The sequence below is a fragment of the Dreissena polymorpha genome, chromosome 7 (genome assembly GCF_020536995.1).
Source record: "Dreissena polymorpha isolate Duluth1 chromosome 7, UMN_Dpol_1.0, whole genome shotgun sequence".
NCBI lineage: Eukaryota > Metazoa > Mollusca > Bivalvia > Myida > Dreissenidae > Dreissena > Dreissena polymorpha.
The window spans coordinates 88,703,232-88,723,658 of record NC_068361.1 but is presented as its reverse complement, the minus strand read 5'-3'; the positions used below and the strand labels follow the sequence as shown (position 1 = coordinate 88,723,658).

Below are 20,427 nucleotides of genomic sequence, written 5' to 3'. Positions count from 1 at the left end.
CCGTAAAACAAAATTGTGTCTTTGTGACGTTTGTGTCGTATGAACTGACCTGCACTAAAACTAAATTTAGGTTCACATCGTACATGCATAACCAGTTTTCAAACGAAAGTACAGTTGATATTCAAATTAATTCTTTTTCTCTTTCCGGGATATTGTTTTAGTATGTTGATGCTGCATTCACAAATATAAGTGTATATCTAGTGAAAACACCAAAAATAAGCAACGTTTGTGATAGACACCTAAAAACTGTTAGACGCCCATAATATCACTTTAATGGTTTTAGTCTTTTATTATATTTGAATGCAAACAGTAACTAATTGTTGTTTATTCTATCTTTGTACAGTTCTGCAGAAACAATTTTGTTATATATTGATATTTCAAGCAGTTTGTTTATTAGCCATTGCATTTTGTTGTTTCCAAGCTGCAAATTGAATAATATCTGTTAGGTGACTATAATATCAGTAAAAATATTGTTTATAAAGTATACAAAGTTTTCATGATTAGATTACAATCACAAGGCAAAAAGGTTTAGTCTGCTACATGTACATTGTAGCAATAAACAGTATATTATAATGTTATTATCAACTTTTATATCATATCATTTTATTTCAATTACAACAAAAAACAATTGAAAAAAAGTAAAAAAAGTATACAATCATAATTTTGAAATGTTTTTAAGAATAAAATCATAATCTGAATATTTACCAAAGATGTTGAAAGTCTTGTTCCCTGGGTGATTTCACTAATGACACCTTGTTTGATGTATCTGTGTATATCTACTCAGTTGCATAGTTTAAATATTGCTGTGACCCATGCAATAGGAGCATAACTGAAGTGAAGATGGCTAAATAGGTAGGGTGTTTGAGCTTGTCACACCTGTAAACAATATTTGAAATACCCTATGGCAAAGATTTTGGTTTTTGATTTCCTGGTCACCATCTCAAAGTTTCAATTTATTTTCAGTAGTTAGGTGTTTGCAGCAACATTTTATGAGTTGTGAATGAATTGTGAGGACAGCAGAATTTTGGATTTGAGGTGTCAAAAATCTGTTTTGTTTGAAAAAAGTGAGGGTTCATCTTGTAACAACTTGTATTAATTATTGCTCATTACTTCTGGAACTTTCATTTTTGATTTCAATTGTGAAAATATGGGACACAGATGTTTGATCTTTTGTTGCTAATTTTAGGCATTCTGTTGATTTACCAGCATTGTATACCCAGGAATGTTGACACAGGGATTTACATGACTGATTGAAAACTAGTGGGGTGTAATGACTGCTTGTCCACCCGTGTCTCTCTTGTTTATCATTCTAATTCGGAATTTACCTATTGACTTATCTGGCTGTAGATAGATAAAACATTCCAATATGAGTAAATACAAGGTCACAGAGAAATACTCGTTTAACACGGCAGAGGGTGGGGATGCAAAAGTTAACAAGAAATATCGCAGGAAAGCATCAAAAGCGGATGGCCTGCATCCCAGAAGTCGTAGCCTTAGTTTGGGATCTCTTTTGTCCCCCCAGTTGACTGTTGTTGAGATTTCGGAATCTTTGAAATCCCCACATTCGCCTTCAGGAAAATCGTTTGATGGTTTTAACATGGAAACGGATTATTTGCAGCCATCCCAGCATCTTAACTTGACATCAAAAAGGATTTCACTACACTATGATAATATGTATGGATATAAGGTAGGTTTGAAAAAGAATATTATGTTGAAGAACTTAAGTTTTGTCTGTTCAATATGCCACAATACCACATTCTTGAATCATAGAACAAGTACATCTCAATTCTAGAAAGTAGAAATTTTGAAATGCCTGTCTGCGATAAAGAATAAATAGATAAATAAAAATATGATTAATCATTCAAATATTTGCCTTGAATATCATATATGTAGCAATAATCAGACTGTTAATTCTTTTAGTTATTGTAATCACATTATTAATTTCTTTATTTATTGAATTAAAAATTAAGATATTATGACTTAACCAGGGTAATTAAATTGGTTGGACAAGTACAGGTGCATTCAGGCAAGCAAACACATACTTGGATCATACCTGATTCATAAATGGACAAATCCTTCAAAAAAAGAACACTGAAAAAGAAAAGACTTGTAGTATTATGCTCTATTGGTAATTTGGATAAATTGTTAATGGTTGGATGCTCGCAAGAAATGTCAGTTTTCAGTAGCAGTTTGATCTATTCTTATGATAACGAGTTTTGTTTCGTGGTGATGCACAGTTGATATCCCTTATAATCGCTGGTGTGGGTAGACTAGTGAAGTGTAATATGCATAACAAAGATGGCAGTTTATAGCAGAGATCCAATAGCCAATGGTCACTAAACTTAATAATGGCATTTGTGGTTGGCAATTGTATTTTATGAAAGATTTGTTATGTATTCTGTTAACGAATCATGGAAAAGATCAGCTGATGAGAGTGTGCAAAATGTGTTCAAGTATGGGTTCTACATGTTTGTTGGCTCCAATCAGGTTTGTTTTCTTATAATTGATCAATTGTGGTTTGGATTGATTTCAGTTAATGTCGTTCATGGCCTCTGGCCAGCATGTTTGTCTTTACTTAAGTTCCTGCATACATGTAGTCAATGTTTTTATGTTGACAATATGTATGCAACAATACCCTGTTATTACAGCTGAATTGGGATGGTTGCTTGTTGATCAATTCTGGTCCAATTGAAAAGCAGCATGCACAGTATAGATGCATGTACAATCCAAATCTTTATCAATATGTAAAACATGTAAAGGTTCCATTGCATTGATTGATCTGTAATTGGGATCCACTTTTAATTGTAAAGGTTTTCAAAAAAAAATCATTGGGTCTGTAGCCATACTATTGGCACTTTATTTTAAAATTGTTGGCTTAGAGTTTTTCATACGTTGAAATAGTTATTTATTTGCTAATTCAAGATTTTTATTGGGATGATAAAAACTAAATTGGCATATCAGTATGTGTTAAACTGGGTATTTTTTTAATCCCTAAAAATGGTACAAAACATCACTCTTGTGTGCTTGTGACAGGTATTAAATGAAAGCTCTAAAATGTTACATTTGAGAGTGATGTGGTCTGTGAAAAGTATTTCAAAGTTGACATGTGCACTAGGCCTTAAGCTTAATGTAACATCATTCATAGTAGCTTTCAGTTTGATTTAATTTCACTGTTGACTCTGGCGAATAAGTTATAAATACTTCAGTTTTTTGTCTATGTGACTAACAGTTTGTGTCTCTTTAACAAAACATAAAATTTGTGAGTAATTATTTTATTTTTAAGTGGTCTTTTTGTAGAACTATTTTTCTGTGGTGTTGATATTTTTGTGGTGTACATGTAAATGTATTAATACTTGTTGATGTCTTAATAATTCAGAGGCTGTAAATGTGAAAACTAAATAATAAGCCAAATGTTTAATTAAAAAAACAAAAAGCAGCAACTACAATATCATTTTTAAATTAACTGTTTTCCAAAATGTGGACAGATTTACTTATGTTCAAATTATAAAAAAACGTCAACATTACATGGTATATATCAGTTATTTTATCCTTTGGGTCTACTCACACAGTATTAAAAGACAAATTTCTGTCCAAATTCATGCAGTACAGGTATACGAGCCTTGCTGTGCTGTGAAAAGGGGTTTAATGCATTTGCGTAAAGTGTCGTCCCAGATTTGCCTGTGCAGACTGCAGGGACGACGCTTTCCGCCTAAATTGGAATTTTGGTAAGAAGAGACTCTGTAAAGGAAAAATATCATAAAAGTGGAAAGTTTCATCCCTGATTAGCCTGTTCTGACTGCACAGGCTAATCTGCACATGCATTTAACTCCCTTTTCACAGTGCGGGTATATATTTTTATGGCTCCCACTATAGTAGTGGGGGACATACTGTTTTTGCCCTGTCTGTTGGTTGGTCTGTTGGTTGGTTTGCGCCAACTTTAACATTTTGCAATAACTTTTGCTATATTGAATATAGCAACTTGATATTTGGCATGCATGCGTATCTCGTGGAGCTGCACATTTTGAGTGGTGAAAAGTCAAGGTCATCCTTCAAGGTCAGGGGTCAAATATATGTGGCCAAAATCGCTCATTTTATGAATACTTTTGCAATATTGAAGATAGCAACTTGATATTTGGCATGCATGTGTATCTCATGGAGCTGCACATTTTGAGTGGTGAAAGGTCAAGGTCAAGGTCATCCTTCAAGGTCAGAGGTCAAATATATGTGGCCTAAATCGCTTATTTTATGAATACTTTTGCAATATTGAAGATAGCAACTTGATATTTGGCATGCATGTGTAACTTATGGAGCTGCACATTTTGAGTGGTGAAAGGTCAAGGTCATCCTTCAAGGTCAGAGGTCAAATATAGGTGGCCAAAATCTCTTATTTTATGAATACTTTTGCAATATTGAAGATAGCAACTTGATATTTGGCATGCATGTGTATCTCATGGAGCTGCACATTTTGAGTGGTGAAAGGTCAAGGTCATCCTTCTAGGTCAAATATATGGGTCAAAATTGCTCATGTAATGCAACTTCTGCAATATTGAAGCTAGCAATTTTATATTTGACATGCATGTGTATCTCATGGAGCTGCACATTTTGAGTGGTGAAGGGTCAAGGTCATCCTTCAAGGTCAAACGTCATATAGGGGGACATTGTGTTTCACAAACACATCTTGTTGTTGTTTCATCTCACACACATGCATGTGGAAGCCATAACTGATGCTTTGTTATATTCCTGATTTATCAATTGCTCATATGTCTGTCGTGTCTGTGAAGTATTTTGCGGTGCCATGAAGATGGTTGGATTGTACTTTTTACTTGTCTTTCTTTGAATCGCTCTGAGAATACAGGTTAAATTGTTTAACCCTTATAAACACATTTTGACACATTTTAAGTTCTTTAGAAAATCAAATTAAATTTAAGACCTGTCTTAATATATTAAAGTTTGAAAGGCTTCATTTTAAACCCTAAGATAACGATTAGTAGCAAACAGCATTAAACCTGAACAAACTGCGAGTTACTGGCGGGCTGTTCTGGTTTTATGCTGTTTGCACATAGCCATTTTCACTTTGCTTCTGAGTGGGAAAGGGTTAAGAACAATTAAGATTTTTTTCCAATTGGCCTTAGTGCTAGACTGCCTAGAGCTTGGCTATGGCATTTACTATTAGGTCAGCGTCTATTGTCCCCAGTGGAAGCGGTTATTAATAATCAGGTTAGTCAATTAAGTAGTAACTAGTGCTAATCAGTGTAGTCAATTATAAGTTACTAGTGATAATTGCGAGTCAATTAAGGCCAGACTAGTTACATAGATAGACACATCAACATACATGTAGTTATGATAGAACTTGTTGACCTGCCCTGGAATTTGTGAAATGCACATGACTGAGTGATACTATGTACATTCACATGTTGGCTTTACTGTTTTTATGTTTTTCTTAATATACGCGTTTATTTGTTCCTACAGATAGTATTTTATTAAACAGTGGGGTGTCATATTAAAATGCAAGCACATTAAGAATTCATGGATTTTACAATTGCTAATACTGGATGCTACAAGTTAGCACTGATGTCTCGTCAAAACAGCGACTTTCCCCAGTTGAGTAATTGTGCCAGTTCATGTAACATAGCTGAATAGATTTTATTTTGGAGGCTTGGGATTAGGCCAAAAAATATATACACAAATGAAATGCAGTGATTCAATTTAAGCAGAATCCTGCACTTTGATACAAGCAAATTGCAATTTTCTTATTTTTGACTCCTGCAAAAAATTAGCCTTGCATCATTTTGACACATTTGTTTTGCACAATCCAACTTGAAAAAAGGACCAGGAATTATCATTTATGGAAATAATTAAGATTTTGTGAAACATTTTTATTTGTTTTTATGATAAATAAGCTATTACAAAACCTTAAACATGCATTTAGGAACAATTCAGTATTTTGACCATAATCATTTTTATTTTGACCCCTCATGAGACATTTGGTCATTTTGACTCCTGATTTTTTTTTTACAAATGATGATTAATTAATCTCTTATTACAATACATTTGTAATTTATTTATTCCTCATTGTAGACATTATATTTGAATTGTTTAATAATAATGGGAATAATATATTCTAACAATTATTAATAACATATAAATTGACATGCAAGAGGAAGCATTCCAGAAACGCCCGCGCACTCGAAAGTGCCCTTTTGACAAAATACTGCGCGTCCAAAGTGCCCTTTTGACAAAAAAGCCCCCCCTGCCCTTTTCAAATCCTAGCTGGAGCACTGTAAGGGCCTAACCTTGGAGCCTTCTGGAGGAGCTGTAAGGACAGCTGGAGTATACCAGCGAATGTGAGGACAAGGAAGTTGCATATATTTAGCCTCAGATATACACAAATAATACTGAAGTTATAATTTTTTATGCTCACTTAAAAGCATCAGGGTAAAGCAGTCTTAAAGACGCTTTCAAATGCCCTGCATTTAAACTGTTATTGTTATTAACCCTTTGCATGCTGGGAAATTTGTTGTCTGCTAAAATGTCATCTGTTGAATTTCTAAAATAAGCATTTTCTTCGATTTTTTTTTCAAAGAATACTATCAGAATAGCAAACAGTTTGGATCCTGATGAGACACCATGTTCTGTGGCGTCTCATCTGATTCCAAACTGTTTGCAAAGGCCTTCAAAATTTGGTTCCAGCACTGAAAGAGTTAACTGTATAATCCTCTCCGCTACTGTATATTCATACTTGGTAGTGGCATTTTATCCTTAGATGGTATGCATTGAAAATGATATCACTGGCTATTATTTACATTGAGCCTGAAACTGATAAGTATAGATAATGAGAAAGGGATCAAATGAGTAAAGAAAAGGGCTTTGACAAATTTTAAGAACTTACATTTTATTCTGTACATGTGGGACAAGTGAATCAAATGTTTTATATGCCTAATAATTATTGCAAATGTTAGCTTTTATTTAACCGTTTTCCACTCAGAAGCAAAGTGACAATGGCTATGTGCAGACAGCATAGTACCAGAACAGCCAGTGAGTAACTCACAGTCTAATCAGGTTTTATGCTGTTTGCTGCTCATCAGTATCTAAGGGTTGGCAATGAAGCCTTTAAAACTTGAATCTAGTAAGAAAGGCCTTTAATTAAATTTAACTTTCTAAGGGACTACAAATGCGTTGAAATACTATCTAAGTGGTTAAGGGTAAAGTACTACAAAAGGTCAGATTTCTTAATACGCGTATACCCAGCTTTTAAATATTTATGAGTTACAACTTAAACATTTGTGCATTTAAACTGGGGAAAATAACATCAATGAACATTATTTATGTTATTTTACATGATTTGGCATCTGTTTTGATTTTGGCACAAAATACCAGGGTCATTGTCAGTTTCTTAAAGTTTAAAAGTTTCATGATACTCGAAATTTCAGAATATATTTACATACATGTTATTGCTCGATTGCATAACTTTGAGACGGTGAGCGTTAGGATGAAAGCATTCCTTGGAATTTTGAATATGAAAGTATCAGTGTATTCCACGTGGAGGTGATTGATTTACCTGGAAACATTCAGGTGCAATTAGATCTCGAGATATGATGATCCTAGCAGAAGTTATTTGAGTTGTAAATCTGAGAGGCTATGTGTACATGACTGCAGATAGACTGTGACATGGTTGTCAATATACTCCAAGTCCAATACCACCAAGTAGAGGAGGGTGTACTGGAATCAGCATGGAGGACGGTCTGTCTTTGACAGTCTGGCTGTTACCACTAGCATTTTTTAAGGGTGGGTGGGTTAATATTCTTCCATTCTTCACAAAAGCCAGGGCTTGTTTTCCTTCTTTAGCAATGGCCTTATAAAGGCCCTTTTTTCAAAGAGAATTTCTTTAAAATGATACAATTTTCCCTAAAATTCGGGCTTACTTTGGATTTTTTCCCTTTTCTCAGTTTTGTCGATAATTTTTTTCCCCAAAATGGAAGGCCAGACCCTTTCCCCAAAGCAAGAAAAAAGCCCAGCAGGCTGTAGTAATTAACTGCTTGTCAGGCAAACTAATCAATTAAAGTAATGGGAAAAGCATGTTTATTCTACGAATATTCAAACCATGATTGGTAATGGAACAAGTTGGGCTCCTTGACCCTCTTCTTGAATCACGTAGATTTACATGTAGAAATAAATCGCGTATCATTCAATAACAACAAACATCAAATCAAAATTTAAATTTCCTTGTTTCTAAACAGTGCATCAACTGATATCACAGTTTTGAGGTATATAATATTGTAATAACAATCAAGCATGTGCACGATCGATTAAAATTTAAAGAAAAAATCATTAATTCTTTGTTTTATAAATTAACTTTTAATGTTGGGACAAAATCATGGAAATTATTTGTGCAGGGTACTTTATTTGATAGATTTATTTTTACTAAGTGTTACGAAATAATAAAACCAAAAACCAGCGTTCATGGTTTTTGTGGATAAAAAATGCATAACTTAAGATACATTTCGGGTATAGTATTTCAAATGATTACATATGGTTGTTTATATTAGACCAACTTTCAAATTAAGCCTTACTATGGATTATGTTTCCATAAAAAGCTGTAGAACTGTGTAGCAAACTTTTTAAATGATAAAAACATAGGATAACAATTTCAATGAAAATGCATAATGGAGGGTTGCAGCAGAGTTGTTTTAGTGGACTTTTTCGGACCAACAATTTGCCATCGTTGCATCGGAATATGCAGGTATAGGTTCTATGAGAGAAAGTTAGCAGCCAGTATATGATACAAATTTTGCAGGGCACTTCTGCTGTCTTAGTATTTGGACGTTATATAATGTCTTGCAGAAACTTGGTAGGGCTGTGAAAATAAGTGGTAATTAACGGCAATGTTTCCTTCCTCTATTAAGCATTTTTTATTTAGTTTTTACAAAACCATCTGCAGATGTATCATATTAAATTATTGTGAATGTGGCAATTAGAAATTTGAGTGGGTGGGGTTTTTGTCTTGATAATAGCATGTTATTCTGCAGGGGTATTATAAAGTTGATTATGTTTATGTATTTTTAGTATTTATATGTTTTGGGTCAAGTGTTCTTGTTGAGAGTAAATATTGATTGAATTTGTTTGAAACCAAATTTCTATGTTGGACCATCAGAACCTTAAAACATGTTTGAAAGTATACAATTTTGCTGTTTCTATGTATGAATACTATATATATACACTATATATATGTCTGAGGGTCAAATTATGTCATACTACATACACTGCTGCAATTTTAATTCATTTAAATCAATGTAAGCATGATAAAGATCACACATTTTCTATTATGATTTTCTCAAGTACATTAAATAAATTCTGAGGGCCCATGGCTGGTAACTGCCCAGTTGTCAATTTTGGTATTTGACCCTTTCCCACCCAGAGGAAAAATGAAAATGCCTATGTGCACACAACACTTTCATTCTGTTCAGGTTTTATGCTGTTCATGTTTTATGCTGTTTGTCACTCATCAGTGTCTTAGAGTTGTAAATGAAGCCTTTTTAACTTGAAACTAGTAAGAAAGGTCTTTAATTAAATTTAACTTTTTATGGGACAACAAATGTGTCAAAATACGTTTTTAAGTGGTAAAGGGTTAAGTACATTAAATAAATAGGGCTGCTGACTGGTTATTGTCTAGTGGTCAGTATTGGTATTTTAATATTAGTTTAATAGGTGCGTTCTTGGTAACTACTAAAGGATAACATTCCTGATTTGGGGAAGTGATAACCTAAATGTTTTACATTAATAATAGACCATAACTATTAGTGCTGCAACAATATACCGGTATATCGGTATATATCGCAATACGCAATATGCATATTGTATTGCGATACGATTTTCGTCATACTGGTACGAAAATTTTACAAACATGCATCTACATTTCGTTCAGAAAAGCCATCCAAAATAATGATATCAAGGTAAACAAAACAAAGCGGTATTTTGTAAAAATTGGAATATACGGGATTATCGGGTAATTGGCGAGTTATAATTCTGGTACAAGTAAGCAATATAATGCGATATATTGCAATACGGGTTTTTGAACTGACAATATATCGCAATACGCTTTTTGGCGTATTGTTGCAGCACTAATAACTATGTGCTCTGCATTTTTCTTTAGGTGCTTCAAACATTTTGCGTTTCTATGTCACAAATAATGGGAAAAAGTTACTAAAGAATCTGATTTTTTTACTCACATTTCGCTTGCTGATTTCGAGCCCTGATCAAAGTGTTCTGGGACTTCAAACATCACAATTTCATGTTGCTCAACTAGCTGTTTTCAGCTTCATTAAGTAATTTGTAAGCGGCAGGACAAATTAGTCATCTCAAAAAGCTTGGATCACACTCTGGAAGCATTATGATGAATGCCATACACCAAATATTTGTTCTGTGGTAACTCACCCATTGTATAGGCATTTTGTTTAGATATATGAGGCCTGTACAATTGTTTAATGTTGTGGACAAGTTTGGGTTGTGATGGTTGGTACCTTGCCTGGTATACACATGCGGTGGCTCGCTTTACTTTTTAGGGTTTCAGAACAGGCCTGGTTTTCACATGTTATGGACTGGTTAAGGTGAGACAGGTTAAGCCCAGGCCTATGGCTTAACCTGTCTCACCTATGTTATGGACTGGTTTGGGTGGGACAGGTTAAGCCCAGGCCTGGTATTCACATGTTATGGACTGGTTTGGGTGGGACAGGTTAAGCCCAGGCCTGGTATTCACATGTTATGGACTGATTTTGGTGGGAATTTTTACGCCCATGCCTAGTATTCACATGTTATGGACTGGTTTTTGTGGGACTGGTTAAGCCCAGGCCTGGTATTCACATGTTATGGACTGGTTTGTGTGGGATGGGTTAAGCGCAGGCCTAGTATTCACATGTTATGGACTGGTTTGGGTGGGACAGGTTATGCCCAGGCCTGGTAATGTTATGGACTGGTTTTGGTGGGACTGGTTAAGCCCAGGCCTGGTATTTACATGTTATGGACTGGTTTTGGTGGGACTGGTTAAGCCCAGGCCTGGTATTCACATGTTATTGACTGGATTGGGTGGGATGGTTAAGCCCAGGCCTGGTATTCACATGTTATGGACTGGTTTTGGTGGGACTGGTTAAGCCCAGGCCTGGTATTCACATGTTATGGACTGGATTGGGTGGGATGGTTAAGCCCAGGCCTGGTATTCACATGTTATTGACTGGATTGGGTGGGATGGTTAAGCCCAGGCCTGCTGCTCACAAAACAACTACTCAAAATCTCAACCTCCAAATGATGTTAAGAAGCATAAAACAATGTACATTTTATGTCAAAATTAATGTAAAAAAATTTTTTTTTTCCTTTTAAATTGTTTTATTAATTATAAGAAAAAAAGGAAAAATTAAAAGATGGTTATTTCAAAAATGTATGCATTGCAATTGACAATTTAAGCCAGAGACATGTAAACTCATACAATAGAGTTAATCTGCCTGGTTAAAACTTTCCAGATGTAGAGAGGGCTTGTATTTTAAAGGTTCTCGTACTTTATATTGGGCCTGATTTATTACTTGTTTTACCCACAATTGTGGCAAAATATTATCAGTTTTGTGTTCAGGTCCTGCTTATGAGATTTATGATCATTCTTTTACATGGGCATGTCTGAAAGAGAATAATTATTGGCAGCAAGAATAACGGTCTTAATTTTCAATGTTATTTGTTTATATATTTTTACACAATTAAGAAAAAACTTTTATGTAAAAATGTTGTGTCAATGTTTACAAAACTTAGTCATATTTTTAAAAGTCATAACTGATAATAATTTGCATTAATATGGGACTCTGTCAATTGTCCTTCCTGCTTTTCTTTTAAGTGATAAAAATAAATATAAGAAATTTATTATTTCTTTTGATTTTCGGGTTACATCCTATTATTTCAGAGATTGCATTCATGAAGTGTTTTCTTGAATCTTTATTGTATTTGTCTGGATTACTCATGTTTGTACACTCATTTGGATGGGCAAGCTAGTATCTTATTACACAAGATGGGTAAAATGTTTGGATTGAATTTCATTTGACCAAAGATTTCATAGGATTTATTGTTGTTTTTGATGTCAGTTTCCTTGTAAGGTAGAAGAAAGTATAACCACCTCACCATATATGTTTATTGAAATACTAAATTCATGCACATTAACTTGTGGTATTTGATATTTATGGTCTTCAAAGTTTTAAAAATACTCCTAGTTATTACATTATTTGATATTTAATTTCTGCATATGATGTAAATGTAGTCTTGGGTTTGATCATGTTAACTCCCTTTTAATGTTAAACAAGTCACATACAACCTTACATTGAAATGGTAAATGTGTATGTCATATAATGTAGTATCTGTCCTGTGTTATTTAAAGCAGTCCTTTTCCTGTCCATTTTGGGAAAAAATGCAATTTTTGGATTATGAATTTTTTCGTGCAGGAAGTCCTTTGATTTGGGGAAAACTAGTTTTATATAACTATTATTATAATTCAAAATAGAAAAAACATTATCATATAAATAATAGTGATATACTTTGTTAGATGTTATCGAAATAAAATTAGGATTTAATTATCATAAGACAAAAAAAAAATTGATATAGGGAAAATTTTTAACTTTGGCATTATGTTACGATTTCGGTTTGGGAATGGGTCCGTTTAACTGACCCATATATATGCCAGGAAAAGGCCTGTTAGTGACAAATGATAAAAAGTTTTTGTTAATGTTAAATAATATAATCAACTCATTTCCTATGGAAAAAATCTACCAAGGACAATAGCCCGACAGAAAAACAAACACTTATAAAGGTTTTCATTAAGTTTACATCCTAGACGAGTCAAGGGGTTCAGACATATTGATCTAAAAATCAATATGTTATTAATAAAAAAATACAACAGAACATGTTTTAATGAGAGAAGCTGAAGGAATTAATCCCAATCGGTTGTTGTGCGACAGTTTCAGGAAACAAGTCAATTTTTTTCAGTGCTTATTTAATAGTTTTACCCTTTATATTGGTTGATTAGAAATCATTGATAGCATTTGTTGTAACGCAAAATTGCATCATTGAAAGTGTCAGAATTAGGGAATTCTGCAATAATGTCTTCAAAATACTGAACATTTCCCCTGTAGTTTCACGTTAGATAAACTTAAAAAATATTAAACATATGGGAATTGATACTTAAACCTTTCACCCGTGAAAGTTTCAAGTGTGCGGCTTCTAACTAAGACTAAATTGTGGTTATAGTCTGATATAAATTTTACAGCTAAACTGATGCAACGTCAATACTTTTTCGAAATGGTATGAAAAACAACAACACAGTCTTCCCAATCAGTTCAAGTGATATTATGGGCATTTTTCACTGTTGAATTGAGTTGAAAAGAATTAACAGGTCAAAAGAGTTAGTTAAAATGTGGTTATTGACCAATTTTCTGCAACTCATCTTGCTACCAGTTGCTTATAAAAATGTATTTTATAGTTGATATTCTTACGTGACTTACCCAGTCCTCTAAGCCGAAATGATCCGTAAAACAAAATTGTGTATTTGTGTCGTATGAATGAATCTGCACTAAAACTAAATTTAGGTTCACATCGTACATGCATGATCAGTTGTCAAGCGAAAGTACGGTTGATATTCAAATGCATTATTTTTCTCTTACCGGGATATTGTTAAAGAATGTTGATGCTGCATTAACAAATATAAGTGTAATGAAGTGAAAACACCAAAAATAGACAAGGGTTGCGGTAGACACCTATAAACTGCTAGATGCCCATAATATCACTTTCAGTAAATTGACCATCACATGTCAGCGACCCACCTCATCTAACAGACTTGTGAAGGATATTGTGGAAACCACAAGATTTTCTGTGCACTACCTTGTCATGTGATCATGCCACAGAGTTATAGTTACACAGAGAGATTAGTCATCTAAACTTTAGAAAGAGCAGCATTGGGATCCATGCATAGTGGAGGCGATGGCATTGCATCTTGCATCCATAGGACCTGTCACGCTAAACATGTCCAGGGTTTAGCGTGAAGCTATTGTATCTTGTATGGAATGTGGGGAAACATTGAATATCAGGCATAATTGATACTCACTAAGGGATTTTCACATATTTAACTGCAGAAGTTTTTAAGGATGCTGTTATGCATTCACAGTGACTGTAATGCACACAATGGAACTGTGAAGCAGCCATCATGCACAATTTTTTGGGCCTTTTTTCTGTTTTTTTCTGGTTAAAATCAAACACAGGCACAGCTTTCTCTTGTTGTTGTGTATATTAAGACCTCTGCACTTGAAAGCTCCAGAGAGAACAGTTTACTTTAATTTGATAGAGATAATGTAAAATATACAATAACATGTAAATTGTTAATTTGTATAAATTTCCTGTTTCTCACGAATTTAATTGTCAAGTCTTTTCTGCGACTTATATCACAGATACTGACCAGGATGTAATCCAGAGTTCGCAATTATCAGATTTGAAGATGTTAATTGTTATGTAGTTTACCAATATTATCACTCAATCACAATTGTCACATATTGTACAGTCGAGTGTTGTATGTACTTGAGAAGGTACAATTGCAGGAAGTTTGATAAAAATATGTTCATTTATATTTCAAATGTGTCGTATTATAAGGGAGGGTGTCATCTGAGGCTATAGCTATTACACAAATTAATAATGATGTAAAATTGGTACAAACGTGGCAATACACTATGGTTTTTTCCATGTCCTTAGTTGACCAGGTAGAAGTATTGTCACAGTAGAGCTACTGGCTTAACATCATTGAAATGCTGGTCAAAATACTTATCCATATCATGATTCAAGGATGTTATTTCTGATTAATTTCCTTGTCAAACAATGATCGGTAATTGTATGAGATTCAAATGCACAGTTCCCATTACAGTTTGAATAGGCATACAAAAATGCACTTTTCAATTAGTCGCTACATTGTATTTTGTAAACTCATCTGATTTTTTGTTTTTGTGAAAGCTTGTGTTTGTTGTGCATTGTCAGTCGTCAACATTTACCTTGGGAAACCTGTAAAAGCCGTTTTATTGCCCAATTTTGATAACACTTGGTCAGAACATTTGTGTGAAGGATATCTCAGCTGAGCTTTAAAATGTGGTCTAGTGAGTTCCAAAACCAGGTTACCAGGTCAAATAAAGGTGAAGGTTGTGAACAATCTGGTGACAACAGTTATTTTCCAATCTTCATGAAACTTGTTGAGAAGATTTGTGCCCACAATATCTCGGTCAAGTTCAAAACCAGTTCACTTGAGGTCAACAAGGAGGTCACTAGGTCAAATTAAAGAAAAATCTTAAAACTCTAGATACCACATTTATCATTTACCACATTGCCCAGTGTTTATTAAAGCTTGGTCAGCACATTTGTCAAATAAAAAATAATGACCTGGTTTGAAACTGGGTCACGTAGGTCAAATTAAAGAAAAATCTTCTGAAAACTCTAGATGCCACATTTATTGCCCAGTGCTTATAAAGCTTGGTCAGCACATTTGTCAAATAAAAAATATGGGCCTGGTTTGAAACTGGGTCACGTTGGGTCAAAACTAGCTTTTGAACAAGGATCGTGATAAAGCAGTATCATAATTTGCAAGCTCTATTCTCTATTTTGTGTTTTTATGCCCCCGGATCAAATGATCGAGGGTATATTGTTTTTGGCCAGTTTGTCTGTCTGTCTGTCCCAAAACTTTAACCTTGGTCATATCTTTTGCAATATTGACGATAGAAACTTGATATTTGGCATGCAAGTGTATCTCCAGGAGCTGCACATTTTGAGTGTTGAAAGGTCAAGGTCATGCTTCAAGGTCAAAAGTCAAATATATGGCTTCAAAGCGGTGAAGTAGGGGGCATTGTGTTTCACAAATACAGCTCTTGTTTTGTTTCTCATGATAAGATTAAAAACAAATGTTAATTCCCCCTGCCATGATTTATATACAAATTTGCCTTAATAAACCTCTTGCTTTCAACACAACAGAGATCAACATTAAAGTAGTTTTAACCTACATGACAACACAGTTGACAATTTATGCTTTTCAGGACAAGTACGAAAATGTTGGAAAGCACACAGATAAGGGCATAGACTTCCTGGACAAATACTACAACTTCCTCAAGAAACGCTGCGAGATTGAACAAAGCTATGCAAATGAGCTCAAGTAAGTTTTTAATTTCCTTATCATGCATGACCCACAAAAAACTGCCGAAAATTCAAAACCTTAGATGAAGTCTCAACATACCATTTTTAAGAATAAATGATAAACCTTAAGAATGTGTAGTGTATGGTATTAAACATAGTAATTAACCAGGTTTTCCGAAGGAAAAAACTGGTTATTAGATTGGCGAATGCGGGCGGGCTGGCTGGCGGGCGGGCTGGCGGAATAAGCTTGTCCGGGCCATAACTATGTCGTTCATTGTCAGATTTTAAAATCATTTGGCACATTTGTTCACCATCATTGGACGGTGTGTCGCGCGAAATAATTACATCGATATCTACAAGGTCAAGGTCACACTTTGAGTTCAAAGGTCAAAAATGGCCATAAATGAGCTTGTCCGAGCCATAACTATGTCGTTCATCGTCAGATTTTAAAATCATTTGGCACATTTGTTCACCATCATTGGACGGTGTGTCGCGCGAAATAATTACGTCGATATCTCCAAGGTCAAGGTCACACTTTGAGTTCAAAGGTCAAAAATGGCCATAAATGAGCTTGTCCTGGCCATAACTATGTCATTCATTGTGAGATTTTAAAATCATTTGGCACATTTGTTCACCATCATGGGACGGTGTGTCCCACGAAAGAATCACGTCAATATCTCCAATGTCAAGGTCGCCACGACTAAAAATAGATTTAAAAAAAAAAAAAAACTTACAAAGGGGGTTAATTTTTTTTGGTCATTTCAAAAGTTCAGTTTGAGTTTTCTCCCTTTATCAGATTTTTTTTTCACAATGAAAACCTGGTTTTGTGACAATTTTGTCCCTTGTTGAAATATTAAAATTGCGATGACATTTTCCAAGAAAAATCAGGGCAACAGATAAGGATCCTTTTATCATTTTTTACGACTTGTTTTTGACATAAAACTAATTGAAATAAAAGATAATATTGATAGTTAGTCAACATGTTGGGGCCGTTGTCTTTAAAAAAAATTTTTGTCGTAAAAATGCTGGAAAATGTGGGCTGCGATACGCGGATAGGCTAGGAAACTTCCACTATGGGCGTGCACGCCCAATATTTTATAATTTATTATGCGACCCGAACCATCCGAAGAGATGTTATGAAAAGTATGCTCTAAGTTTTAATCACACAGATGGTGATAGATTCTTAAAAAATTCAGGGCAAAACACTGTGCGGTCTCTATTTCTGAAAAAAACAAATAACATTGTGGAGAAATCATTACCACAAGCTTGTCATTAATGGAGAGGGTTTTGAAATGTTCCTCCAGTGAAACATGGTTTGAAAAATAATGTAATGTTATAACAGTATGAACTAGGGCTGGATCATGCAATATTCAAAAGGACACAATATTCAAGCACAATAATATTACCAAATAAAAAGATGCAGAGAAAATAATAGTTATTATAAAATTGTCAAAAACTAATTGACAAATAGTTTTGAAGGAAAACAAACTTATTGTTACCAAAAAGCTTTTAGTGAAAACTAATTGACATGAAATCTAATCTGTTGCCTTGAAGCATGTTTGCTTTATACTTGCCTTTACCAGTACTTAATGTTGTCTGTTTTCTTGTTATTGTTTATGTAACTTTAGTTACAGAAACTAACTAATCATAAGGGCCCAGCTGATTAAATGAGAAATTCGGTCTTTACATGAATTTGTCTTCTTTGATAAAAAAGTACCTAGAATAAGATTTCTGTTACCTTGAATGTTTTTCAGATCTGTTGAGTAAGTGCATGTCTGGAACAAATTGCCTCTTTTACAAAAAGCATTTATGTGTAAGCAAAATTCAACAAGTTGTGCAAAATAAACATTTAACAAAATTATAAATGAAATCCAATCTATAGTATACAAAGTAGAAACAAAATGAAAAAAATGTTATACTGTATGAACAGTTTATATGTGAAATCTAGATAATGTCTAAATGTAAAGTTCATTTTATCCGTTTAGATCATGGAACAATAAATAAATAATTCTTAAATTTCATTTCAAGAAGATATATTTTGATAGTGCATTGCTGGTAATGTATTATGAAGCAAGTGGTTGAAGTAATTTCCTGTAACTATTTAAGCAACATTTTGCTATTTCTGTCAAAACTTATTTCCTTATGATACGTAAGTGTACATTGTCAAACATGATTGCATATGCTTAACATGCTTAAGACATCACAAAAATATCTGAGACTGATGCATACATGGAAACTTTCAATTATTCATGAAGATCATGTAGTTTCGATTTATCTGTTTTTATTTTCTTAAGGTATTCCCACCATTTTGTTTTTATAAAAGCAGCACTGTTGCACTATACATGTGGCATGGTCTCATGTCGATGTTCATTACTTTCAGAAAGCTGGTCAAGAACAACCAGCCTAGGAAGAAAGAGGAAGAAGACTATCAGTAAGTACAACCCCCTATATGTGGTGTTATTGTCCTGTGTTAATTCTCACTTCCAAGGTTTTATCACAATCAGTAAGTATAACCCCCTATAATTTCCATGTTCCAAGATTTATCACTCTCAATAAGGAGAACTCCTATAAGTAATATAGTTCCCTATTTGAAGCCCCACTTCCAATGTTTTATCACAATCAGTATGTACAATCCCTTTAAGTGGTGTTATTTCACTGTTTATAGCCCCATTTCCCATATTTTATCACAACCAATAAGTTAGTACAACTCTTTTGAGTTCTGTTATTTGCCTGTTTAATTCTTATCCTATGTTTTACCACAATTATGCAATTAGCACAACTCCTATAAGTAACATATTTCCCCGTTTTAAGCCCCGCTTTCCATTTTTTATCACAAACAGTAAGTACAACCTCTATAAGTGGTGTTATTTCTCTGTTTAAAGCCCCTCTTTACATGTTTTATAAGAATCAGTAAGTACAACGCTCTATAAGTGGCATTATTTTCCTGTTTAAAGCCCCTTTCCAAAGTTTTATCGCAATCAGTAAGTACAACTCCTATAATTGGCGTTATTTTCCTGTTTAAAGCCCACTTCCCACATGTTATCACAATCAGTAAGTAAAACTTCTATTAAGTGGTGTTATTTCCCTGTTTTAAGCCCCACTTCCCTTATTTTATCACAATCATTAAATACAACTCCTGTAAGTAACATAATTATGTTCTTGTTTTAAGCCTCCTCTCACCAGGTTTTTTTCCTCCACAATGGAGCGTTTATGAAGGTTTTCAATTCGCTAAGTTTATATTTTTTCTCCTGAAAATTTACCCTACAGTGTGTCTTAAAGTAACAATCTTAAGGAAAAAAATCAATAAAATAACATTTAAAAGGACCATGACAATAGCTTTGGGAACAGGAAGTCCTTGACTCAAATCCAACTCGGACCTCTGAATTGTTTCTGACAAAAATTATGTATCCCATGCTCATTTGTTAACTTTTAGGTTTATAAATGGGTAACTTACTACCTGCCAGGGAAAAGTTTATATGCATTTGCTGCACAGCTACAAAGATTTCGACAGACCATACACAGAAATTTACCACGAGTCAGCTCTTTAACTAAGATATTCCTTTAACCCTGCGATTTTATTTGACAAACAAAAAATGACATATTAATGGTATAATATGTCAAATAATTATGTTGTAGGACATATATGTGGGTCGAGGGATTGGTTATTGGGCGCCATGTTTTTAATGCGTTAAATGTAATGGGTTAAATGTGAAATTCAGTTGAAGATTAAAATTGCATTGATATCAGACTTTTAACGGAACCTTTACTTGGTGATGAAATTAATTCTGCAGCCAGTTCCCCTTTAACTCAGATTCAGGTACGGAAGCTTTTGCCTTAAGTATATGGCACTTCGTCTGGAATAGTGGGGGTAGTTGAACAGAGCGATATAACTGAATTACTGTTAAAAACTGTGACCAATTGTAACTAAGAAAATTGTGTTTTCAGGTTCACAACGGCCCAGGCATTTCTGGACATGCTGAAGGAAGTCCATGATATGGCAGGTCAACACGAGATGATAGCAGAATCAACCCAGCAACAGCTCATGGCTGATATCAAGAAATGTGTCATGGAGCTACGCACAGATAGGCAAAAGGTTTGCATATTTCGGCCCCATCTTAACCCTTTACCACTTAGATACATATTTTGACGCATTTGTAGTCCCATAGTAAGTTACATTAAATTAAATACCTTTCTTACTAAATTCAAGTTTTACAGGCTTCATTTCCAACCCTTAGTTACTGATAA

At 34.2% G+C, this 20,427-nt stretch overlaps 1 protein-coding gene across 9 annotated transcripts in view; it reads left to right on the top strand.

Moving 5' to 3' along the window:
- The window catches only part of LOC127838538 (formin-binding protein 1-like), a 68,921-nt gene that overhangs the window by 8,920 nt on the left and 39,574 nt on the right, over nt 1–20,427 (top strand). For 7 of the 9 annotated variants that reach the window (XM_052366349.1, XM_052366353.1, XM_052366351.1 and 4 more), the window contains exons 1-4: nt 1,352–1,687; nt 16,086–16,201; nt 18,563–18,613; nt 20,128–20,275. In XM_052366349.1, coding sequence (XP_052222309.1) covers nt 1,367–1,687; nt 16,086–16,201; nt 18,563–18,613; nt 20,128–20,275 — 636 coding nt within the window. In that variant the 5' untranslated portion in view covers nt 1,352–1,366. Of the gene's footprint in view, nt 1–1,351; nt 1,688–8,718; nt 8,741–16,085; nt 16,202–18,562; nt 18,614–20,127; nt 20,276–20,427 lie in introns of those variants that run through there. The other 2 variants (XM_052366354.1, XM_052366355.1) reach the window with 2 other exon arrangements.